This window comes from Pinus tabuliformis, chromosome 5_1, assembly GCF_031772625.1.
Source record: "Pinus tabuliformis cultivar Carrire ecotype Pingquan chromosome 5_1, CPIR1, whole genome shotgun sequence".
Classification (NCBI taxonomy): domain Eukaryota; kingdom Viridiplantae; phylum Streptophyta; class Pinopsida; order Pinales; family Pinaceae; genus Pinus; species Pinus tabuliformis.
Genome location: NC_142305.1, coordinates 220,065,032 through 220,077,883, shown reverse-complemented (window position 1 = coordinate 220,077,883; position 12,852 = coordinate 220,065,032). Strand labels below are relative to the sequence as shown.

Here is a 12,852-nt window from a genome sequence, read left to right as displayed (position 1 = left end):
GAATGGGATCATGCCCTTTGCCTAATAACTATTAATTACAAATAACTAATTTTTATATAACAACTAATATTCCCTGTTTTTTTAATTCAGTGGAGGTATATTTCTAATTTAAGATATACAATTCTTTCTATACCCATTTGGCATTTAGCTATCCTCTGCAATATTTGTAATTACCACAATCACATAACATAGAAACACAGATCTCTGACCAGCAACCTTATAAACATGGATTGTTAACAGCATAGATCTTTTGACCTCCACAAATAAAGAAATCAACCCAACTATATGCAACCAGTCAAACTAGAAATACGAAGACTTTCGAGCAACAAAATTTCAGCAATTGCTAAATGAACAATGGAAGCAATTGAGTGTTTGTTATAGAAATTTTGCTTCAGAAATAATTACAGATGAATAACCACACAGGATATATAAAACAGGTTAACAACAGAGAGAATCCAACAATTCTCCGGAGGTGCATTACAAATTCAACCTCCAACTTCAAGGTTATAACAAAGAAAAACGTAAACACTGCAAGTAGAAAATGACACTATGCATTCGACAAAATTTCTGTCCAATAACATGCGCTGGTAATGAACTGGCGGGTTTATGACAAAACTAACTGGTTTTTCCATAAACCGGCCTGTCCCCTCATAAGCCAGCCAGTTAATGACCAGTTTGATGAAAACCATAGGCCTGCAAGGGGATGAACCAGGTTTATTGGCTGGTTTGACTGGTTACCGGTTCAACCCGGCCAGTTTTGAATACTATGTTTGGAACTCAACCTGGAAAGCTACTTCAAGAAGATTCTTCTGGTCAAAGATTATTAGTGCCACTGCAGCAAATAAATCTGCTTAATATTTGAATTTCTGTTCGATTAAAGTATCCTGCTAAAATTATTGTCTTATAGTTAGTTTTGCATAATATTTGTGATCATACAATAGGCCCCAGTTTTACGACATCAATAAGCCAATAACCACATTGAGGCATCCCTTTGACTAGCTAGTAACAATATAGCTGAAAAAGAAGCACGAAACGGCCATTCCAAAGCATACTAAATAGTAGACATATGGGGTTTAAGGATATGACAACGCAGAAAAAAAGGTTGATGTCTTCACAGTTCCTTGGATTCAATTTGGATTTTAACAGAAAGTGTGCAATGCCCCGTGACAACAATATTAACTTAGAAAGAGTACCCTGAGAAAAAAGAAAATCATTAAAAGAGATGCTAGAGCTGGCAGGCATGAGATGACTAACCATACTGTGCTTCTTCTCTACTAACTTCGACACATTCATGTACACATGTAAACAACAGAGTTTAAACCATGATAAAATATGCATTCAATAAAATGAGCAGAATGGCAATTGAACTTAACCAAAAAGGTAACATTGATGCTTGTGAAATTCTCACCAACCTTTTTGGCATTCCTTTTGCGAAATGCTACTGGAGATTCTTCAATTTGCTGCCCTAATGCAGAACCAGGAACATCGTTCACAGGATGTTCTAAACCAACATGTTTAAACATATTAGCTGTCACTGTGCATTTAGTAAAAACTATTGTAAAATAAAAATGAAGGAAAAAACAGTGGTCCCCTTAAAGAAAGAGCAACCTTATACAAATTCATTGTTCATTCACATTTTCTCCCAGAGTTGAAAACTGCAACCTTCATTAAGACAGCCTGATTCAAAATTGACTGATTTCAAGCAAAAGGAATTATTTGACTATAATAAGGATCGTCACTAAATATGAACAAAGCCTACCTGATCCAACTGCATTGCAATTAGTTGGTCCACTACTGCTCACTGGAGTGCTCTTTTCAGGGATAAAGACAGTTTCATTTGAGAAGTCTACATCGCCTCTCACCATTTCGACCTGGCAATAAACATTGCACTAAGTCAGAATTTCTTAGTAACTCCTTCCTGGACCATTCATAATGTTGTTTCATGACACATACTAACAATAAAGTGAGAAGCCTATACCACAAAATCAACAGTAACACAGATATACTTGCCTTGTCATCCTCCCTAGATTGTTTGGAAGGGGATCTAAAATTCATCAAAACCAAGGCTGTGACATCATTGACACCTTCCTTGCTGTTAAATTCAGCAAGGTCTGGTGATTGAGAAGCACAGCCAAAACTCAATCTTCTCACCCCACTGCTCCGCCCTTGCTTTGAAGGGTTTGAAGTGGCATCTTTGAGTGCCTCTTCATCCTTATCTCCTGAGGCTGGTTTACATGCATCTACAGATTTACCCTTAACACCACTTCTGCGCTTCTTACTTGACCCAAGAGCAGCCGAAAGTCTTGCAGGTGGAGTTGGGGAAATTGATGGACTGACTGATGTTGTTTGCTTCTGATGATTTTTTTCAGGTGGCATTCTATCAGACCCTGTGAATCCCATTGGCGAGTGACTCAGCTTCCATTCAGTTTTTTCCTTGGGTTCCTCTTCATCTCTATTTTTGTGGGTTGGTTTACCTGCATCTTCAGATGCACCTTTATCCCCATTGCTTCCCTTCCTCCTTGACCTGAGAGCATCTGAAATTCTTGAAGGTGGAGTCGGAGACATTAACGGACTGCCAGTTTTTGTTAGCATCTGAGGTGGAGTTCTATCAGAACCAGCAAATCCTTTTGGCAACTGCCCAAGCTGCAATAGAGTTCCTAGTTCAACTACGCTTAAGGACTGTGAATTGATAGTGTTACTTGACTCAGTCTGGGATTGTTGCAAGGTATTCAATGTGTCAAACTGTGAATCTTTTGCATATGGATTTCCTATCTCATAATTCCCAAGTCCAGATCTAGAGAATGGCCCCTTATGTATGTTCTCCGAATCTGCTTTCATATACTCATTTAATAACCTCTCCAGAGCACTTCCTGTGGAATTGTCAAAAGATGACAACAAATTCTTGGGGGGCATGTTGACTGTTTCTTCAGTTTCAAATGTTGAAATGATTCCTGCATTTTTCAACAAAGGAAAAATGACTTAAATAACACAGGTGTAATTTTGTGTAGATAAAAAAGGAACCAGAGAATTACCTAGAGTACAAAAGTAGGAGGGAAAAAAATCTCTTCAATAACTATATGGGGCATCGTCAATTTCGATTGTTAAAGAAACAACACTTAATCAAACCTTTTCCTTGAAATAGATTTAGTTGGAGATCATGAACACAATGTGCCATACCATGCTGATCGTGAGTGTGCATAGCACTCTGTGAGTTGTCGTCCAACTGAGCATCCTTTTGGGATTGCAATTCATTAATAAGAGTCTCAGGAAGAGATTCTTTATTTCCTGACTCTTTAAGCAATACACTGTTACTTATTTCTCTATTTCCAGGTTCAGTTATCAATTCACAAGCCTGTCCTTCAGAGCCAGTGAAAGTAGACACTGGGCATTCTTCCTCCTCAATCTCCATTTTTTCTTCATCTAATTCCATAAATTTTTCGGTGTTCCCAAGCAGCTTCACATCATATTTCCTCGGGATCGTTTTCCTGGCAACCAAGGGAAGCATATTAAACAGGCTACACATCCAATGCTATCGCTCAAGTACCAAGATGGCATCCACACACCTGCCTGTCCCTTGTCGTCTGACACGTGTCTTAAAAGATTGGCTACAAACGGGTGATTTTTCTCCCCTCCATTTTCTCAATATTTTTTCTGCAGCTGTAATCAAAAATTCCATACTAAGCCACTTTTCAAATTAGTTACTAATAGGGTAAATAAAGCTATACTATAGTAGAATAGTAGATACTAGATACAAAACTCAAAAGTCTAACTCAACGTAAAATCATTTTATGCCAACACAATATGTCTACATTTACTCAAACTGAAAGTTATTGAATGTTGACAGGCCCACCAAAGACCTTTTGACAAACATGATAAGTAGTGGATATTCAACATTGTTTATGTATTGAGATGGTTTGAAAAATCAAAAAATCCATGCGTCAAAATAGACAAATTTGTGCAACAAATTTATATTCACTCTAAAATGCCCAAAGCCCATAATCGCATTTTACAAAGACGAAGTCTTGCTCCATGGTTCTCTGAAGCCCACTCTGACAAACCTATATCTATTAATGCAAGTTGATATCATTTTTCTCATGAGAGAAAAGAAGTCAATGACGAGGGGAATCTTTATGTGGAAGTCGATGAAAAGGCTTGATCTATTTTTTTGTTTAGAATGTCTTCTCGTCTCGGAACTGTCATCTTTGTTGATACAAGTATATATGATCCTCTAAGTGATAAAAAAAATTGTTGCACTGAGAAAGGATCTGACCATCCTAAATCAATATTTTGTGGAATCTTTCGGTTACTTGATAACTAGGACAATTTGTTATCGTCAGTCTAGATTGTGCCAACATCATTATTCTTTTGAACATGAGTGAGTTTGTTGCTTCTGTTTTGAGTGATACAGATACGCAGACTGATTGGGATGTTTACTCTCGTGGTTTGGACGTCGATAAGGAGTACAGGTGATTTGATTTTCTCTTATGTGTTTGGCAATTTCCTGATTTACTCTAGGTGTCGATGTTGAGTTGGTTACTGAATCATCACTAGGAATTTCCATCATTCGAACTGTAACATCTGAATATGTATTTCCTTCAACTGGTTTGTCCTCTTTTTGAGTTGTGATATTGACTGGATCAGCATTTGTTCCCTCATCTTCAATTTAGACAATTACATCTGACGACTTCGATACATCTTTCGTGATGAGTTCTTCCAATTTATTTTTCAATGATTGCTTATCATGTTTAAGTTTCTTAATTTGAGTGAGTGATTTCTCACTATGGTCCTTAAGACAGGTAATTTCTTTCTTTTGTCAATGGTGATTTTATCAACTTCCCTTTCCATATTTTGTATCGCTTTTTTACTTTCTTGAAGAATTATTTTTGAGATTTCTTGTATGTCTTTTGGCTCCGAAGTAATGTCCTATAGTGTTATTTTTTTCTTTTTGTGAGAAAATGTCAAAAACTTTTTTTTCGTATTTAGGATAAAGGACCCTAGTGATTCCATCCAGGACGAACCCAACATTATATCACTACTATCACAAAATAAGATTTTAACGATGAATTGCGAGGCAAAAATATAGTCTCCAATGCATAGTTGTAGATTGTTTATGTTATATTGTTTATTATTCATCAAATCCATCATTTCAATTATGTTTGATTATGGAATCACTAATTGGTTAGCACATTCAGTACTTGTTGAAAATAGTGTAACTAGGTTCGGTCTTCATGATATCAAATATTGTAATGATGTAATTTTGTATCAAGAAATTTTTTTTTTGCTTGAGACATGGGTTTCATGCTCAAGAAGTTTCTTGGTCTAGTTGTGGCTCCAGTTCAGAGCCTTAGGATGAGTCATGTAAAATGAAGATAATCATGTATTGTTACACTTGTAAATGTAATTGTTGTAAGTCAAAAGTCCTTCCAGATCATCATTGAAATACTCCAACATGTACCCACTGAATTGATGCAAAGAAACCTCTTGAAATTATTAATTTGAACAATTCTGGAAACCTCTTATTATGTCAGCCTAATCAAGGGATCACGTCGGCCTAGAGATGAGGAGGCAAGCCTATATAAAGGCAGCATTGATACCTCCTCACAACACATCCATTCTCATTCATTCATGAAGGAAAAGCAAAGTAAAAGGGTCGAAGAAAAGGATAGCCACAGTTAATGACCCTCATCCGAGTTCTTCATTAAGTCTGTTCACACGTGCAACATTTTGATCTGATCTAGGGCATCATGTTATATGAGTATGTTGTTGGGTTAGAGGTCCGATCTAGCCGCAGTTTGAAGGAGGAAATCATAGCCAAGGAGATCGAAGTTATCAAAGGGCTAGAAGAGCCCTAACTCTCCTAACATGTGTGTCTACATTCTGAAGCGAAAGGTTATGTTCTCGTTGCTCTAGAACAGTCACTCCTTTGGCATCACGAGATCTCAGATCAAGCTCAAATCAAAAGGTTATTATATGTATGATGGGTCTACAAGAAGTGAGAGGATAAGAGGAGGCTAGATGAGCCTGTCCTAGACCATATTTGTTGACTGCCATAATATTGTTGCAGACCTGCTATACTGTTCAAAATTGCAGGAGGAGACAATTTGTTTGGGTACATGTTTGGAGGTATTGTCATTTGATGTTGAGGCATTGCTGAGTCAAAGTTTGGGTCTTGGAATTCCTCAATAAAGATTCTATAAGAAAGAGTTCAAAGGGTTTTTCCTCTCACGATTTGGATAAGTTTTTGCCCTGGCTTGGTGCCAATATCTTGTGTACTTGTGCATTTTTTATCTTCTTGTTTTGATAGCTGGTTGATGATAATAACACATGTTAACAATAAGAAGCAGAATCTAAGATTTTTTAAAGTTTCAATATTCTGATAACATTGAAGAGTTGCACAAGGGGTGTGTGTGGGGAGTCGACTGAGAGGCAACGAACGGATTCGAACTGTAAACCTGCCGCTTCATGGCTCTCACGGCGTCGTCGCTCTCTGTGATGCATGTGGGTCGCAGAAGGCCCAAAGCTCTTGTGACGGCCTCGCCCAGGGCCTCCTCCACCTCCATCACCGCAGGGGAAGAAAATGAACCAGCTGCGAAATCTTCCTGGCGGAATGGGGAAGAAATGTGGGCAGAGAAATTGGGAAAACGCGATATCATGACGGAGCTCTGCAACGGCTACCGTATCTCGTCAGATCCCCAGCAGCGTTTGATTAACCTGGCGAGCCTGAAGGGAAAATCAGATCTGTTAGGGTCGGATACCCTAACGGATTCAGAGCAAAGGACGATGATGATTGAAGGGGTCTTTGACGGTGACGGGGCTCTGAACCACCCGATCCACCGCGCGGTAAAGAACGAACTCAGATCTATCACGCCTGAGACAAACGCTTTCCCCTGCGAGTCGCTGATCGCCGTTACAAAACCCGAGTTTGAAAATGATGCCCCTGCATGGCGTTTGTATGGAACCGGGCAGACTCTTTCTACTAGGGAAAGGACTTTTCTCTTCAGATCCGCCTTCAATCTGACAGATCAGACATACAGCAGGCCGGAAGGCCCATCCCAAGCCCAGATCGGGAGGCATGCATGCGCTAAGTCATCCCTCTGGCCAACTGAAAAGGGAAAAATGGAGAGCGCGTGGGAAGTTTCTTTCGACCCAGGGTTTTCTCTGGAACCTCTCTCGGATACGGAGTTGAATGGCTCAGATCCGACAAGAATCGAGCCGCCCCAGAGTGCCAGGTCGGGGTTTCAAATTTTTGTTAAGACGCCAAAAGGAACCACAATCGTGATCTGGACATATGACAGCGACAGAGTTTCAGATCTGAAGAACAATATCGCCGATCAAACTGGCTACCCAGCTGAGGAACAACACCTGTTAAACGAGGGCAGATCTTTGCAGGAATGCAAAACCATGCAAGAATACAACATCAAGCCAGGATCTACAATCTTTCTCAATATGAGATTACGAGGAGGAGCCGAAAACGCTGGAACTAGCTCGCAAAGCAAAGGGTGGTTCAAGGAAGCAGTAAAGGGCAAAGGAAAAAACACCACAACTGGCACTGAACCTCCAGGGCAGTACATTGTAGATCAAATGCCGGAGAGCCCATCCATCTCCATCGAAATACCAGAGGTAAAAAACATTTATTCAGATCTACAAAAAAATGCAGTTATTTGTAGATTTAATGGTTTTTGGCCTAGAACTGATGCACTGTATCAATGGATCTACTCGGTTTGGACAAAAAAGTGCCAAATCTACCTATACCCTAAAGGGTTTTTCATAGTATGTTTTGATACAGAGGAAGAAAAGGAAAAAGTTCTCAACCAAGGGCCATGGTTCTGGGGCAGTGCTGGACTGTTTATTACCCCTTGGTTTCCTGAATTTGATGCTAACACCATGGTGGTTTCAAGGATGCCAGTATGGGTTAGGATGCATAATCTTCCATTACATTTTTGGCATTCAAAGGTCCTAATAGCAATTGGAAATACCCTGGGGAAAATATTAAAGATAGATGGAGAGAGACACATAAAAGGAATATTTACTTATGCCAGAATATGTGTCGAGGTAGATCTCAGCCGAGGACTACCTGAGAGCATCATCCTGAATTTCAACAATACACAGTGGAAACAATCTTTGGACTATGAGAATACAGCATTCAGATGCCGGGGATGTCAACAAACAGGTCATCTGTACAATGCATGTCCAAGCCACAACAAGAGCAAGCAACAACAAAGGAAGCCGAAAGGATGGCAGAATATAGACGCCGCACTTAAGAAGGCATCTACAGCAAAAAATGAAGAACAAAATACAGAAAAGGATAAAAATCAGGACAATAAGGACAAGGAGATTAATGAGGAAAAGGACCAAGACCTTGAGCTGGAAATAAGTGGTAATAAACGAAGTCACAGCCCTGAAGGATCAGATTCAGATAAGGAACAACCAATGATTACGTCGGAAAACCAATTAGCCGTTATTGTCTCCGCCCCCAACATGGATGGTTGGCGTAAAGTGGAGAAGAAGAAGGGCAGGAAAACTTAGGCCAGCTGGTTTTTCCGTTAGGCTGCTCTCCGGAAAATTGGTGCAGCTCTTTCTCTTGCTGCTTTTAGGCAGTAATGTACATTGTGGGTTGTATGATATTTTTTCACACAGCCAAACTGAATGCTTAATGCATATACTTGTAACTTTTTATTTCTTTTTAATAAAAAGTTCGTTTTTTTTCCTTGGAAAAAAAAAAGAAGCAGAATCTAAGGAAATAATATCACAAGCAGTTATCATAGTTAAGAGAAATTGAATATTAAAATTGCCCTTAATTTCTCAACGGTACTAACATAATTTTTATCTTGAGTAGGATCAATAGAGATTATAACGCCCCTTCCTGCAAGTGATCCTTTGATCATAAAAGTTTTAGGAAATCTTCCATCATTGATCTCCATTTTTTCTTCCTTCGTCATTTTTGAATTAGATTCCATTTTGCGTTCGTTGATAGAAATGATCCTTTGATGTCAACAACAAATGATTCTTTTAATATTGTTTTTTATAATCGAAACCTTTTATGCCTTGAACACCTTTTAATAAAACTTTTCTTCTACTTTATAACAATACCTTAAATACCAATTAAACTCTTTATATATTTCACTTAATAATTCCCCCTTGCTTCAAATGGTACTTTTTATAACCTTGATGCTACCCTTTTATTGATTTTTTTAAACACCTTTTATAAATTATTCCAAAAAGAATAATAGTAGATTTGGCTTTTTATTGTAATCACTAAAAATATCTTTTATCAGACCCACTTTTCTTTGGCGTTTTGTGGGTATCTCTAAATCCCACAATTGTACTTATTAATATTGATGAAAAAGATTAAAAAATCTTAACATATAATTTTGGCAAGATAATTTATCATATATAACATATTATAAACCCTTTTAATTTGAATTCATGAGACGCGACCATGTATGCATAAGAGGGGATGTTTGGTACAATTTCTGTTTGAAAGTAGTCATTTTACAACCACTCACGGAAAATGGTGGAAAACCCGATAACAATGTTATAGGTAGACAAGTCTATGTGGGTCGTGGCAGCGATCGATTGTACGGTGGTTGTACAACATTGAAGGTGGTGATAAGTACAATGGTTATAGCCAATGTTTTGAAACTCCGACTCTGGTTCAGAAACGACCGAGGGTCGGCTCCGACTTCGACTCTAACTTGGTATCGACTCAACCGGTTTGATTCCAATGACTCAGTCGTTGTAAAAAATACATTAAATACTACTTATTTTTTTTATAAAAAAACATAATTTTAAAGATTTTCATTCATGTTTCCAAACACAAAGCTTTAGAATATAGAGAGAACTAGAAGACAACATATGATCAAAGTAGGCTCATGAATATATCCATTATATCAAAATGGCACCGAGTGCACTGTTCAATACAAAGTTCATACTTAGCCACCAATGCCAAGATTCTTTTCTGCTTCAGCCCAAGGACAATCACTAGACTACAACAATAATAATACCAATTCTCTACAACCAATCATAACTTCCCAAATGATAAGCCAATGAACTGATCAACAGATGTCTTCAAAATTGTGCCTTTGCTACACGACGGCCTGTCTCACGCTTCTACCTAGACTGCTGGTGATGATTCCAAGAAATATACCCCTAATGAAGTCTCAAAACCCTTGATTTAATTCTGGTCAAGCTCCAAAACAATCAGAGGTAAATATGTATCTATTAGTCCATTGCCAAAACCTTTGCCTTTTTAAAAACATTGTATGGCTCAATGCATTGTTTCAGTTTTCTAATTCATGTCACTAGGATAACCATACTTCAGCCTTGTAATTTTCAAAACTTTCTCACAATGATAGATTACTTTAGGGCGAAGGTGTTATTCTTTAAATAATAGATGTAGGATTGGTGATTGAGGTCGAATAACGAGAGGACGAACAGCAAGGTCGAATAGCGAGAGTTGCAGACAGTTGCAGTCGGTGAACCCTATGGAGGGCCATAGAGGAGGGAGCTCCACTCCCTCCTATAAGGAGGTCGTAACCAGTAGAGGCAAGAAACCTCTAGAAAATGCCAAAGGAACGTGGGAGGAAGGAAAAAGAAACATGGAAGAGGAAACCGGAGAAGCCATTAATAAGGAAAAGAATGGCACAAAAGACAAAGAGGCAGAAGACAAAAAACAGGGAACTAAAGACAAAAAACAAAAGGGACCCTGCAAGCCCAAAGCAAAGATAACGCCCAAGGTCATTTTAAATGATCCAGCTCTGTAGGCACACAGGGAGCACATGCGAACGTATGCCATCATCTGTAAGTTCATGAGATTATGGCCCACTGAAAAAGCTTTACAGTCGTGGATCAAATACCACTGGAAACCTAAAGGGAGCATAGAACTACATCTTGGGTCCAAGGGATTCTTTACGGTGGTGTTCACGAATATTGAAGACAAGGACAGAATATTTGAAGGAGGGCCTTACTTCTACGCTGCAGTGGGACTCTACATGAGGCCATGGATGATGAATTTTGTTCCAGAAAGAGAAACTTTTACTTCAGTACCAATATGGGTAAGGCTCTATTCTCTACCTCTTGATTACTGGCAAAATGAATCGTTAGCCGCCATAGGCAACAAATTAGGTCGCTATGTTAAAGCCTCTGAAGCCACTAGAAGGGGAAAATATACTTCCTTTGCCAGAATATGTGTGGAAATGGATCTATCAGGAGCTCTACCGGATGAGGTGATCTTGGAAGTTTTTGATGAAGAATGGGTGCAAACAGTAGACTATGAACACATTCCGTTCAGATGTCACAGATGTCATGAACATGGACACCTTTTCAGAGACTGTCCGCTTAGTAAAGAAGTAAACAAGAGCAAAACTAGGACCGAAACAACATCAACGCGAAGGAAAATAGTTCAGCCAGAACAGATTCCAAGTGCTTGAGGAAGAGGAAGAGATTACAAAAAGAAGAACAAGCAATGGACGGAAGTACTGTGGAAAACGAGAAGGAAGAAAACCGAGATCAAACACAAAATATTGATTATCAGAAAGAAGCTACCATGAGTGATGCAGAACAGGAAATGGATCAGGAAATGACCCAAAATGAGATGGACTTGCAGGACCATGAACTACAGGAAATTCTTGACAAAGAAAACCTAGATCTAGAAGGGTTCTTGATTCAGGGAACCACGAGAGGAGTGGATTCGTTACCTCAAGAAGAGATCAACAGAATACAAAAGTTGTTTCTATGGAAAACGCAGGCTAAAGCGCTGGAAAGAGGAAAAACCATCGATAAGCAAGACAACAGAGGTGTGAAAATGATGAAAACTACTCTGGGACTAGCCACTAGAAACCCAGGCAAGAAAAGAGGTAGGAAAAAGCAGAATGAACTCTTGATGGAGTGTGGAAAGCTGATGATTGATTCAGGTAAGATGAAAGATCTAGCCAGCTACTCCTTTACAAATCTTTAATAATGAAGTTTACATCTTGGAATATTAGAGGTCTAGGGAGTAAGAGAAAGCAGAGAATGCTTAGTAACAGAATGAAACAAGAAATGCCGAATATAATTTTCATCCAAGAAACGAAATGTTCCATTCAAAAATTAAGACAAATTCATAGCAAATGGCTCAGCAGATTTGAGTTTCTTGAAGTCAAAGCAGAGAATACAGCAGGGGGCATACTCACTCTATGGAATCCCCACAAAATAGGCATTTTGGATGCTGAGGCTTCCAGGAATTATTTGTCAGTTGTGATTCAACCGGTAGGAGAAAGGGACACCTTTCTGGTCACTAATGTTGTAGAAATTTCTGTTTTCCCACCCCGGTTTTCAGTTTCACCTTATTTCTCCCATGTAGTTAAATGTCCATTCCCATAACCATACATTTAACAGACTGAAAAAAATAAATATGGCTGAAAACACAAATTCTGGAAATTTTTCAGAATGCTGGAAATTGCAGAAATAAAAATCAGCAATTAAAAACAGTCATTAAAACACTGATATTTTTTGTCAACTTGACCCTTGAAAAACCCCCTACAACTCTTGGGGAAAACCAGTTTGAGAGCTCTTCTTTATTTCTGAAAATTGTCTTTTTACAGTGAGAATTATTCAGCAAAAAATCAGCAAGCAAATTTACAACTTATCTCCTTTCCCGTGCCTCACAGCAATCTGGAAATTACAGCAAACAGGACAGCAATAAATGTTGTACGACCTCCGTTTTGTGTGCAAAAAAATCAGCAAACTGCTCCTCGATGTTTGTGCAAAAATCTGCCTTTCACTATGTGTTGAATCAGCTGTACAAATCTGCTCAACTGCTGCCTTGGAATGTGTGCCAAGCTGCTGTCTCCTTCTCCTTCCTGCTCAGAAATC

At 38.7% G+C, this 12,852-nt stretch overlaps 1 protein-coding gene across 1 annotated transcript in view; it reads right to left on the bottom strand.

Annotated features, from left to right (window-relative positions):
• The window catches only part of LOC149164192 (uncharacterized), a 109,232-nt gene that overhangs the window by 81,730 nt on the left and 14,650 nt on the right, over window positions 1-12,852 (bottom strand). Inside the window, exons 5-9 of the mRNA XM_089431991.1 lie at window positions 3,564-3,657; window positions 3,178-3,485; window positions 2,011-2,951; window positions 1,760-1,871; window positions 1,413-1,501 (exon numbers count right to left, since the gene is read on the bottom strand). Coding sequence (XP_089288117.1) covers window positions 1,413-1,501; window positions 1,760-1,871; window positions 2,011-2,951; window positions 3,178-3,485; window positions 3,564-3,657 — 1,544 coding nt within the window. The remainder of the gene's footprint in view (window positions 1-1,412; window positions 1,502-1,759; window positions 1,872-2,010; window positions 2,952-3,177; window positions 3,486-3,563; window positions 3,658-12,852) is intronic.